The sequence below is a fragment of the Salvelinus fontinalis genome, chromosome 18 (assembly GCF_029448725.1).
Source record: "Salvelinus fontinalis isolate EN_2023a chromosome 18, ASM2944872v1, whole genome shotgun sequence".
NCBI classification, from domain to species: domain Eukaryota; kingdom Metazoa; phylum Chordata; class Actinopteri; order Salmoniformes; family Salmonidae; genus Salvelinus; species Salvelinus fontinalis.
This window is the reverse complement of record NC_074682.1, coordinates 45,682,502-45,696,265: the sequence shown is the minus strand read 5'-3', so window position 1 is coordinate 45,696,265 and position 13,764 is coordinate 45,682,502. Positions and strand designations below refer to the sequence as shown.

The 13,764-nt window shown below is 44.3% G+C and overlaps 1 protein-coding gene across 7 annotated transcripts in view; it reads left to right on the top strand.

The window, feature by feature from the left end:
• Window positions 1-13,764, top strand: part of LOC129815626 (disks large-associated protein 4-like) — a 224,167-nt gene that overhangs the window by 193,021 nt on the left and 17,382 nt on the right. For all 7 annotated transcript variants that reach the window (XM_055869606.1, XM_055869600.1, XM_055869601.1 and 4 more), the window contains 3 exons: window positions 2,343-2,788; window positions 3,403-3,500; window positions 10,106-10,605. In XM_055869606.1, the coding sequence (XP_055725581.1) occupies window positions 2,343-2,788; window positions 3,403-3,500; window positions 10,106-10,605 (1,044 nt within the window). The remainder of the gene's footprint in view (window positions 1-2,342; window positions 2,789-3,402; window positions 3,501-10,105; window positions 10,606-13,764) is intronic.

The window sequence follows — 13,764 nt, the reverse complement described above, 5'->3', positions numbered from 1 at the left end:
CCGTGTCAGTGGCACTGTATTGTCCTCAAAGCGAGCAAAAAAGTTATTTAGTCTGTCTGGGAGCAAGACATCCTGGTCCGCGACGGGGCTGGTTTTCTTTTTGTAATCCGTGATTGACTGTAGACCCTGCCACATACCTCTTGTGTCTGAGCTGTTGAATTGGGACTCTACTTTGTCTCTATACTGGGACTTAGCTTGTTTGATTGCCTTGCGGAGGGAATAGCTACACTGTTTGTATTCGGTCATGTTTCCGGTCATCTTGCCCTCGTTAAAAGCAGTGGTTCGCGCTTTCAGTTTCACACGAATGCTGCCATCAATCCACGGTTTCTGGTTTGGGAATGTTTTAATCGTTGCTGTGGGTACGACATCGTCAATGCACTTTCTAAGGAACTCGCTCACCGAATCAGCGGGTGGAAAAACACCTCAGGGAATGTGCTAGAAGAAGATCATGGCTATTAACTATTTAGCTTTGTTCATTACTTATAACTCAAATAGGTGATCACATGTTGACTTCGATGTCCAAAAAGTGACTGTGCCATGTCATGCCAGTGCTTGTTACAGGCTACATCTAGCCTACAGCTGCAACTGCCTGTCATTGAGGATGGTCAACTCACTTTTGATATAATAAATATCTCTGGGTAGATAGAATTACACCAGGCTAAATTCATCTTCACTTTCAAAAAGTATTACAATATGGTAATTCGAGCCTGTACAACTTGACACACGTCCAGAGCCATCTTAGGACACACCAAAGGAATTGTTACTGGAAAGCAAAGTGTCCTCAGACAAAATCCATTGTCTTGCGCGGCGGTGATGTCAGCATGCGCATTGGTTACATTCTTGTGAACATTTTTCCTTTGGCACACTCAGATCTTTTCCAAACCCACCCCAAGCTCCAAAAATGCTAGCTCCCCCACTAAGCCTATGTCCTTACTGACCCTCCTCTAGAAGCCTGCTACGTATCCCCTCTATAAGGAGTGGAAAACAAGGAAGCAAAGTTGTGTCAAAGCCATTATTTGGGCTACAGTAAACATTGGTGTTTTGGTGAGGCAGATGTCCTCTGTCAAAGGCAGCTATGCTCATTTTTAAACACTCAAAATAGATACACTTAGAGTCGTCTGTAGCATGATGCTAGACTAAAATTGTATGACATTATTTGAGGATAATTTTGAGTCAATGTGGTTGCCTGTCAGCTGGCCTATAATTTGAGAAGTCACTTCTCCAGTCCTAGATTTGAATGCTGTTTTGGCACTGATTAGTCATTAGGGGAACAGGCTAACTGTCGTCAGTTGACTCAGATTGTTTACAATGACATTCCTGACCACCACTTGAGTTCGAGATCCTGGTTGCCCCTCTCTGCCCTATCAAGTCTATAGATGGTGTCGGATACAGCCTCCATTAGGTGTCAAGTAAGGTTTCCATTGTATATATCTATTGTAAAGATCCCACAGCAACAACTGAGTTTTTGTGAAGTGCACTCATCCCACTCTTATTTCATGAGGAAGACTTGACGTGAGGTGATCAAAAGGCAACAGTGCCACTTTGACACTTTGTCCTGCATGGTGATTGACTGCGCTATTTTGGATTAGTTTCACCCCTGACCCCTGTCTGGGAAGAGCAAAAATATATATATTGTACACAATGTGTGATATTCGTCACTGAATGCATTAGACCAGGGGTGGGCAGCTGGGGGGGGGGGGGTGGAACTCAGTCAGGGTCTCAACTTACTGTTGAGAATTAGAATAATAGAATACACAATGTGCAATTTCGAAAGTTGGTTGTGCATCAGAAGTCACTCAATTAGATTCTCTTCTACAATAGAAACAGGTTTTTAGACATTTTTAGACGTTTTTAGACAAATGTATTAAAAATACAAAACAGAAATAGCTTATTTACATAAGTATTCAGACCCTTTGCTATGAGATGTGAAATTTAGCTCAGGTGCATCCTGTCGCCATTGATCATCCTTGAGATGTTTCGACAACTTGATTGGAGTCCACCTGTGTTAAATTCAATTGATTGGACATGATTTGGAAAGGCACACACCTGTCTATATAAGGTCCCACAGTTGACAGTGCATGTCAGAGCAAAAACCAAGCCATGAAGGAATTATTCCGTAGAGCTCCAAGACAGGATTGTGTTGAGGCACAGATATGGGGAAGGGAGCCAAAACATTTCTGCAGAAATAACGGTCCCCAAGAACACAGTGACCTCCATCATTCTTAAATTGAAGAAGTTTGGAACCTTCAAAATTGGTGTCCACACTACATACTCTATAGGAATCTCTCTCATGTTCTTTCGCTCTCTCTCTCTTTGTCTCTCTCTTTTCCCCTCTCCTCCAGTCTCCACATGCATCACTACCTGTAAGAAGCCGGCGCCACCGCCCGTGCCGCCCCGCACCACTTCGAAGCCCTACATCTCTGTGACGGTGCAGAGCAGCACTGAGTCAGCCCAGGACACCTACCTGGACCACCAGTCTGAGCGTGATCGCCGCAGCAAGACCATTACCAGTCAGTCCAGCCAAGCCCACAGCAACTCCTCCGACAGCCTCGACAGCACACGCGCCAACAGCTTGGCTCGGGGTATCCCTTGGCCCATCCCCGTCCCCGTCGCCACCCCCCGGGAACCCCTCACCACCACCGTCCACCACACTACCACCGGTACTAACGCCAACGACTCCCAGCGTGAACCCTTGAAGACGACGGGCACCAACAGGGGGAACCTGATGGCAGAGGAGCCCCTCGCGGACATCGTGCCCCGGAGGAAGCTTTCCTCCATAGGCATACAGGTAGGAGCGCCGTTACGAGCGCCGTTAGTCAGTGACGTTATGGTATCGTCAGTGAAGTTAGTCATTAACGTTACATTAGTCAGTAACATCACAGTAGTAGAGCTTGAGTTTCTGTGGCAGTATGGTTAAGGCCCGGCAATGGACTGGCGTGCAGCAACCAATTGGCTGCTGGTTCAAATCCTTAGATGGGTGCGTGGGGGTGTATACTACTATTGTTTCCTTGACAACAGCAATGAATATAGTACCAGTCAAAAGTTTAGACGCACCTACTAATTCAAGGGTTTTTCTTTATTTTTACTATTTTCTACGTTATAGAATAATAATGAAGACATAAAAACTATGAAATAACACATATGGAATCATGTAGTAACCAAAAAAGTATTAAACATATCAAAATGTATTTTAGATTCTTCAAAGTAGCCACCCTTTGCCTTGATGACAGCGTTGCACACTCTTTGCATTCTCTCAACCAGCTTCATGAGGAATGCTTTTCCAACAGTCTTAATGTCTCAAGAACCACATTGATATATCATTTTAATCTTGGAATTCTGGATTACCACCAAATTCCTCCAGATTCAACCTTTTGATGACTGTGTCTTCTGATTGGTTGCCAGGTTGACTGCATTCAGGAGGAAGTCCAACGAGTGGAGACACCGACACAACCATTGGCCAGATTCCAGTCAATCGGAATACAGGCGGACGACGGCTGGCAGTAAGTAACAGCACTTCCTGTCCCCCCGGTCATGACATGTCAATCATTTCCCATAAGGAAATAATATTTCTGCTCCACACAATAAAATGTTGCCTATTTGTAGTCATCCCTGAGGGGCCATTTTAATGTAGTCACTGAGAAAATGTCCATAATGTGAGAAAACAGTTACATGCCTGTTATGTTGCCAAGAGCATACAGCATTTACATGCAAGATTTGAAGGTCATTCTGTAGTGCTGTAGCGTAGTACTTGTCGGGTAGTTAACATAGTTTTGTGATATTTTGAATGCCAGGAAGTCCTTGGCTTCAACCCCCTTTGTTCCCTCTCTTTGAAGTTTACGTTTTATTAGTTGTATGTACAGGATACACATGGTATACACCATCCAATGAAATGCTTAATTGCAGATTCCTTCACGACAATGCAACAACAATAAGAAATAAGAAAATACAAGAATACGAGCATGAAGTAAATGGCTCAGGAGAATGGAATTAACATTGTAGCATAAGTATAATACAGGAAGGCACAATTTATAGTAAATTTACACATGTATCAGGGACGGGAGGGAACTCCTAGTTTGCATGCAGAGTGTTGTGAAGTTGGTTGTCAGAATTCTCTCACAATTTGATTACTTCTGATTGTGGCCAGTTGATATCGTAGAAAGAGCCTAAATAAAGAGCTTTGTCTTACTTGACTCAAACAAAATGTGTATATATACAGTTGAAGTCAGAAGTTTACATACACCTTAGCCAAATACATTTGAACTCAGTTTTTCACAATTCCTGACATTTAATCCCTGTCTTAGGTCAGTTAGGATCACTACATTATTTTAAGAATGTGAAATGTCAGAATAATAGTAGAGAGAATCATTTATTTCAGCTTTTATTTCTTTCATCACATTCCCAGTGGGTCAGAAGATTATATACACTCAATTAGTATTTGGTAGCATTGCCTTTAAATTGTTTAACTTGGGTCAAACATTTTGGGTAGCCTTCCACAAGCTTCCCACAATAAGTTGGGTGAATTTCGAACGATTCCTCCTGACAGAGCTGGTGTGACTGAGTCAAGTTTGTAGGCCTCCTTGCTCGCACACACTTTTTCAGTTCTGCCCACAAATTTTCTATAGGATTGAGGTCATGGCTTTGTGATGGCCACTCCAATACCTTGATTTTGTTGTCCGTAAGCCATTTTGCCACAACTTTGGAAGTATGCTTGGGGTCATTGTCCATTTGGAAGACACATTTGCGACCAAGCTTCAACTTCCTGACTGATGTCTTGAGATGTTGCTTCAATATATCCACAAAATTTTCCATCCTCATGATGCCATCTATTTTGTGAAGTGCACCAGTCCCTCCTGCAGCAAAGCACCCCCACAACATGATGCTGCCACCCCCGTGCTTCACGGTTGGGATGGTGTTCTTCGGCTTGCAAGCATCCCCTTTTTCCTCCAAACATAACGATGGTCAATATGGCAGTTATATTTTTGTTTCATCAGACCAGAGGACATTTCTCCAAAAAGTACGATCTTTGTCCCCATGTGCAGTTGCAAACGGTAGTCTGGCTTTTTTATGGCGATTTTGGAGCAGTGGCTTCTTCCTTGCTGAGCGGCCTTTCAGGTTATGTCGATATAGGACTCGTTTTGCTGTGGATATAGACACTTTTGTACCTGTTTCCTCCAGCATCTTCACAAGGTCCTTTGCTGTTTTTGTCTGGGATTGATTTGCACTTTTCGCACCAAAGTACGTTAATCTCTAGGAGACAGAACGCGTCTCCTTCCTGAGCGGTATGATGGCTGCGTGGTCCCATGGTGTTTATACTTGTGTACTATTGTTTGTACAGATGAACGTGGTACATTCAGGCATTTGGAAATTGCTCCCAAGGATGAACCAGACTTGTGGAGGTCTACAATTTTTTTTCTGAAGTCTTTCCCAAGCAAAGAGGCACTGAGTTTGAAGATAAGCCTTGAAATACATCCACAGGTACACCTCCAATTGACTCAAATTATGTCAATTAGCCTATGAGAAGCTTCTAAAGCCATGACATAAATTTCTGGAATTTTCCAAGCTTTTTAAAGACACAGTCAACTTAGTGTATGTAAACTTCTGACCCACTGGAATTGTGATACAGTGACTTATAAGTGAAATAATCTGTCTGTAAACAATTGTTGAAAAATTTACTTGTGTCATGCACAAAGTAGATGTCCTAACCGACTTGCCAAAACTATAGTTTGTTAACAAGAAATTTGTGGAGTGGTTGAAAAACAAGTTTTTATGACTACAACGTACGTGTATGTAAACTTCCGACTTCAACTGTATATACGGGTATATATAAGGATATACTGTATAACTACTGTTATTTAGGGTGTCCATCTAAACAACAGTATTCCTATTTCAAATAAAAACCTCTGTCACGCCCTGACCTTAGATATCTCTGTTTTTCTATATATTTTGGTTTGGTCAGGGTGTGACTAGGGTGGGTACGCTAGTTTTTGTAGGTCTAGGGTTTTTGTATGTCTAGGGGTTTTGTATGTCTATGTTGGCCTGATATGGTTCCCAATCAGAGACAGCTGTTTATCGTTGTCTCTGATTGGGGATCATATTTAGGTAGCCATTTTCCTCATTTGTGTTGTGGGATCTTGTCTACATTGAGTTGCCTGAGTGCACACCTGTAGCTTCACGTTTCGTTTGGTTGTTTGTTTGTTGTTTTGTTAGGTGAGTTTCAGTTGATTCAAATTATGTGGAACTCTACTCACGCTGCACCTTGGTCTCATCTTTACGACGAACGTGACAATCTCAATGCTATTTTATTGGCACCCCATACCAACAATTAAAGTACAGTGCCTTCTGAAAGTATTCAGACCCCTTGACTTTTTCCACATTTTGTTACGTTAAAGCCTCATTCTAAAATGTATTATATAAAACATTTTACTCAGCAATTTACACAAAATACCCCATAATGACAAAGCAAAAACAGGTTTTTATACATTTTTGCTAATTTATCAAAAACAAAAAACAGATACCTTATTTACATAAGTATTCAGACCCTTTGCAATGAGACTCAAAATTGAGCTCAGGTGCATCCTGTTTCAATTGATCATCCTTGAGATGTTTATTGTTTTTATTTTTTTTATTTCACCTTTATTTAATCAGGTAGGCAAGTTGAGAACAAGTTCTCATTTACAACTGCGACCTGGCCAAGATAAAGCAAAGCAGTTCGACACATATAACAACACAGAGTTACACATGGAGTAAAACAAACATACATCAATCAATAATACATCAATAATACAGTAGAAAAATAAGTCTATGTACAATGTGAGCAAATGAGGTGAGATAAGGGATTTAAAGGCAATAAATAGGCCATGGTGGCGAAGTAAATACAATATAGCAATTAAAACACTGGAATTGTAGATTTGACAGTAGATGAGTGTGCAAAGTAGAAATACTGGGGTGCAAAGGAGCAAAATAAATAAATACAGTAGGGGATGAGGTAGTTGTTTGGGCTATTTATAGATGGACTATGTACAGGTGCAGTGATCTGTGAGCTGCTCTGACAGCTGGTGCTTAAAGCTAGTGAGGGAGATAAGTGTTTCCAGTTTCAGAGATTTTTGTAGTTCGTTCCAGTCAATGGCAGCAGAGAACTGGAAGGAGAGGCGGCCAAAGGAGGAATTGGCTTTGGGAGTGACAAGTGAGATATACCTGCTGGAACGCGTGCTACAGGCGGGTGCTGCTATGGTGACCAGCGAGCAGAGATAAGGCGGGACTTTACCTAGCAGGGTCTTGTAGATACCTGGAGCCAGTGGGTTTGGCGACGAGTATGAAGCGAGGGCCAGCCAACGAGAGCGTACAGGTCGCAGTGGTGGGTAGTATATGGGGCTTTGGTGACAAAACGGATGGCACTGTGACAGACTGCATCCAATTTGTTGAGTAGGGTGTTTGAGGCTATTTTGTAAATGACATCGCCAAAGTCAAGGATCGGTAAGATGGTCAGTTTTACGAGGGTATGTTTGGCAGCATGGGTGAAGGATGCTTTGTTGCAAAATAGGAAGCCAATTCTAGATTTAACTTTGGATTGGAGATGTTTTATGTGAGTCGGGAAGGAGAGTTTACAGTCTAACCATACACCTAGGTATTTGTAGTTGTCCACATATTCTAAGTCAGAACCGTCCAGAGTAGTGATGCTGGACGGGCGGGCAGGTGCAGGCAGCGATCGGTTGAAGAGCATGCATTTAGTTTTACTTGTATTTAAGAGCAGTTGGAGGCCACGGAAGGAGAGTTGTATGGCATTGAAGCTCGTCTGGAGGTTAGTTAACACAGTGTCCAAAGAAGGGCCAGAAGTAGACAGAAATTGATTCTACGAATTGATTCGAGTCCACCTATGGTAAATTAAATTGATTGGACATGATTTGGAAAGGCAAACACCTGTCTATATAAGGTCCCACAGTTGACAGTGTATGTCAGAGCAAAAACCAAGCCATGAGGTGGAAGGAATTGTCCGTAGAGCTCTGGGACAGGATTGTGTCGAGGAACAGATCTGGGGAAGGGTACTAAAAAGTTTCTGCAGTATTGAAGCTCCCTAAGAACACTGTGGCCTCCATCATTCTTAAATGGAAGAAGTTTGGAACCACCAAGACTCTTCCTAGAATTGGCTGCCCGGCCAAACTGAGCAATTGGGGGAGAAGGTCTCTAGAGTTCCTCTGTGGAGATGGGAGAAGCTTCCAGAAGGACAGACATCTCTGCAGCACTCCACCAATCAGGCCTTTATGGTAGAGTGTCCAGACGGAAGCCACTCCTCAGTAAAAGGCACATGACAGCCCACTTGGAGTTTGGCAAAAGGCACCTAAAGACTTTCAGACCATGAGAAACACGATTCTCTGGTCTGATGAAACCAAGATAGAACTCTTTGGCCTGAATGCCAAGTGTCACATCTGGAGGAAACCTGGCACCATCCCTACAGTGAAGTATGGTTGTGGCAGCATCATGCTGTGGGAATGTTTTTCAGCGGCAGGGACTGGGAGACTAGTCAGGATCAAAGCAAAAATGAATGGAGCCAAGTTCAGAGATCCTTGATGAAAACCTGCTGCAGAGCGCTCAGGACCTCAGACTGGGGTGAAGGTACACCTTCCAACAGGACAACGACCCTAAGCAGGAGTGGCTTCGGGACAAGTCTCTGAATGTCCTTGAGTGGCCCAGCCAGAGCCCGGACTTGAACCCGTTTGAACATCTCTTGAACGCTCCCCATCCAACCTGACAGAGCTTGAGAGGATCTGTAGAGAGGAATGGGAGAAACTCCCCAAATACAGGTGTGCCAAGCTTGTAGCGTCATATCCAAGAAAACTCGAGGCTGTAATTTTTTTTTTTAAATTTTTTTTTTAGGGGTGGATCAGCTTAGTATTGCGGAAAGAATGTTGCTTCCAATGTAATTGTCTGCATCATTTCCATTCCCCCATATTTTTTTGGGTAAATATATATATCCATACACGTATGCATACATGTACACATATATACATACACATACCTATATAGACATACATACTTTTTTAAAGAATATGCCTTTATTATTATTCCCCGCGACCCTACCACCAATCCCCCAATTGGAGTAAACTTATAAACACTTCTGCTTTTACCTTCAATTTCTACATCTTATACCTATCTTACAGACACAGTCCACTTTACAATAGTTCTCTCTTATTTGTTCTTAGTCCTTCCTCTATTTCTGTTGTCCATCCAATTTTATTTCCACTTGTAACTGTGCTATTTCACAAAAGCTCCGCACCTATACACATTTCACAGATCCCGTATGCCCTATATTGTTAATCTTGTTATTAGTCCCACCCTTCAGCTCCACCCACCCCCTCCCATCTATCTTCCAACATCATCCATTTCGGATTTCTATTTGCCATACATTTCTCAACTGTGCTGTGATGCTTCACAAAAGACCTGAACCTTCCTATTCTCATAGCTTCTACAGATTGTAAATTAAAAATTAACATCTTTGCCAAAATAATTATTATATTATTGATTGATTGACTAGGCTGTAATTGCTGGCAAAGGTACTTCAACAAAGTACTGTGTAAGGGATCTGAATTATTATGTACATTTGATATTTCAGTTTAAAAATTCTAAAAACCTGTTTTTGCTTTGCCATTATTGGGTATTGTATGTAATGAGTATTGTGGTGTATTGTATGTAATGGTATGTAATGAGTCATAGAGATGGATAGAGGTTGAACTTGCCACAAAAGACTGTGATACCATGTGCAACTACATTTTGTAATAGTAGTTAACTGTGTGGTATGCCCTGTATCCATCTCTATGGTCTAGTCTAGGTTCTGTGTGTTATACCTATATCTTCATCCTGGCGTTGTCTGGCGTTGAGAACATTGCTTGGTTTGTTTTGCAGCAGGAAAATGCTGTTTGGCTTTAGTTTGAGATTGGTGTTAGGTTGCAGGCACATTCTGGTTCTTGAAGTTTACATATTAGTTTACCAATACTATATATCGCATTGCCTTGACAACATTATTAGAGATGCATTGTCTATTTTCACCATTGTTATTGATTGAGCATTGACCCCTTTTTCCTATATCACTTTTGTGTGTGTGTTTTTTCAGGCTCAGTCGCTCCAGTAACATGGCCTCCAAGCAGGAGACAGACTCAGACACACAGGACCTCCCTGTCATCTCCCACGCCAAGCCCGTCCCCGAGAAGAAGAGCATGGTCAGCAACGCCTGCCAATCCATGGACTCTCCCCCGTGCGGCGGCCAGTTCAGCCAGGGCAACGGATCAAATCCCACTGCTGACACCAGTACGTCTCCACCTCCACTACGGCAGTTCCTCAACCGCTCCACCACACGGTCCTCCTCCGACTCCTTCGCCGAGAGCCTGGATCCGGCCCTGGACCCCTCGTTCCTACCCCCTCCGGACCCCTGGCTGGAGAGTGGGAATGAGAATGCGGGCAGTGGGAACCCTAACGCGGTGCCCCCTCCAGGCCCTGCATGCCGGCGGGACGGCCACTGGTTCCTCAAGTTGCTGCAGGCAGAGACGGGCCGCATGGAGGGCTGGTGCCAGCAGATGGAGCAGGAGACCAAAGACAACCAGCTCTCAGAGGAGGGTAAGACACACTTTAGTATATTGCCCCACCATCCACATCATGACAGTGAATTGATCTACAAAGTGGTCTGACCTGATGGCCTGACCTGACCCAAGGGCTCAAAGCCTGGCTAGGGTTCAACCACAACACACACACACGCCGACACTCTCAAATCAAATCAAATTTTATTAGTCACACACACATGGTTAGCAGATGTTAATGCGAGTGTAGCGAAATGCTTGTGCTTCTAGTTCCGACAATGCAGTAATAACAACAAGTAATCTAACCTAACAATTCCACAACTACTACCTTATACACGCAAGTGTAAAGGGATAAAGAATATGTACATAAAGATATATGAATGAGTGATGGTACAGAACGGCATAGGCAAGATGCAGTACATGGTATAGAGTACGGTATATACCTATGAGATGAGTACTGTAGGGTATGTAAACATAAAGTGGCATAGTATAAAGTGGCTAGTGGTCCATGTATTACATAAGATGGCAAGATGCAGTAGATGATATAGAGTACAGTATATACATATACATAAGAGATGTGTAATGTAGGGTATGTAAACATTATATTAGGTGGCATTGTTTAAAGTGGCTGGTGGTACGTTTTTACATAATTTCCATCAATTCCCATTTTTAAAGTGGCTGGAGTTGAGTCAGTATGTTGGCAGCGGCCGCTAAATGTTAGTGGTGGCTGTTTAACAGTCTGATGGCCTTGAGATAGAAGCTGTTTTTCAGTCTCTCGGTCCCTGCATTGATGCACCTGTACTGACCTCGCCTTCTGGATGATAGCGGGGTGAACAGGCAGTGGCTTGGGTGGTTGTTGTCCTTGATGATCTTTATGGCCTTCCTGTGACATCGGGTGGTGTAGGTGTCCTGGAGGGCAGGTAGTTTGCCCCGGGTGATGCGTTCTGCAGACCTCACTACCCTCTGGAGAGCCTTACGGTTGTGGGCGGAGCAGTTGCCGTACCAGGCGGTGATACAGCCCGACAGGATGCTCCCGATTGTGCATCTGTAGAAGTTTGTGAGTGCTTTTGGTGACAAGCCGAATTTCTTCAGCCTCCTGAGGTTGAAGAGGCGCTGCTGCGCCTTCTTCACAACGCTGTCTGTGTGGGTGGACCAATTCAGTTTGTCCGTGATGTGTACACCGAGGAACTTAAAACTTTCCACCTTCTCCACTACTGACCCGTCGATGTGATAGGGGGGTGCTCCCTCTGCTGTTTCCTGAAGTCCACAATCATCTCCTTTGTTTTGTTGACGTTGAGTGTGAGGTTATTTTCCTGACACCACACTCCGAGGGCCCTCACCTCCTCCCTGTAGGCCGTCTCGTCGTTGTTGGTAATCAAGCCTACCACTGTAGTGTCGTCCGCAAACTTGATGATTGAGTTGGAGGCGTGCATGGCCACGCAGTCGTGGGTGAACAGGGAGTACAGGAGAGGGCTCAGAACGCACCCTTGTGGGGCCCCAGTGTTGAGGATCAGCGGGGTGGAGATGTTGTTACCTACCCTCACCACCTGGGGGCGGCCCGTCAGGAAGTCCAGGACCCAGTTGCACAGGGCGGGGTCGAGACCCAGGGTCTCGAGCTTGATGACGAGTTTGGAGGGTACTATGGTGTTAAATGCTGAGCTGTAGTCGATGAACAGCATTCTCACATAGGTATTCCTCTTGTCCAGATGGGTTAGGGCAGTGTGGTTGCGATTGCGTCGTCTGTGGACCTATTGGGTCGGTAAGCAAATTGGAGTGGGTCTAGGGTGTCCGGTAGGGTGGAGGTGATATGGTCCTTGACTAGTCTCTCAAAGCACTTCATGATGACGGAAGTGAGTGCTACGGGGCGGTAGTCGTTTAGCTCAGTTACCTTAGCTTTCTTGGGAACAGGAACAATGGTGGCCCTCTTGAAGCATGTGGGAACAGCAGACTGGGATAAGGATTGATTGAATATGTCCGTAAACACACCAGCCAGCTGGTCTGCGCATGCTCTGAGGACGCGGCTGGGAATGCCGTCTGGGCCTGCAGCCTTGCAAGGGTTAACACGTTTAAATGTTTTACTCACCTCGGCTGCAGTGAAGGAGAGCCCGCAGGTTTTGGTAGCGGGCCGTGTCAGTGGCACTGTATTGTCCTCAAAGCGGGCAAAAAAGATATTTAGCCTGTCTGGGAGCAAGACATCCTGGTCCGCGACGGGGCTGGTTTTCTTTTTGTAATCCGTGATAGACTGTAGACCCTGCCACATACCTCTTGTGTCTGAGCTGTTGAATTGCGATTCTATTTTGTCTCTGTACTGGGACTTTGCCTGTTTGATAGCCTTGCGGAGAGAATAGCTACACTGTGTGTATTCGGTCATGTTTCCGGTCACCTTGCCAAGGTTAAAAGCAGTGGTTCGTGCTTTCAGTTTCACACGAATGCTGCCGTCAATCCACGGTTTCTGGTTTGGGAATGTTTTAATCGTTGCTGTGGGTACGACATCGTCAATGCACTTCCTAATGAACTCGCTCACCGAATCAGCATATTCTTCAATGTTGTTGTTGGACGCAATGCGGAACATATTCCAATCCGCGTGATCGAAGCAGTCTTGAAGCGTGGAATCAGATTGGTCGGACCAGCGTTGAACAGACCTGAGTGCGGGAGGTTGTTGTTTTAATTTCTGTTTGTAGGCTGGAATCAACAAAATGGAGTCGTGGTCAGCTTTTCCGAAAGGGGGGCGGGGGAGGGCCTTATATGCGTCGCGGAAGTTAGTATAACAGTGATCCAGAGTTTTGCCAGCCCTGGTAGGACAATCGATGTGCTGATAGAATTTAGGGAGTTTTGTTTTTAGATTAGCCTTGTTAAAATCCCCAGCTACGATGAATGCAGCCTCAGGGTGTGTGGTTTCCAGTTTACAGAGAGTCAGATAGAGTTCGTTCAGGGCCATCGATGTGTCTGCTTGGGGGGGAATATATACGGCTGTGATTATGACCGAAGAGAATACCCTTGGTAGATAATGCAGTCGACATTTGATTGTGAGGAGTTCTAGATCAGGTGAACAGAATGACTTGAGTTCCTGAGTGTTGTTATGATGATCACACCACGTCTCGTTAATCATGAGGCATACCCCCCCGCCCCTCTTCTTACCAGAAAGATGTTTGTTTCTGTCTGCGCGATGCGTGAAGAAACCAGCTGGCTGCACCGACTC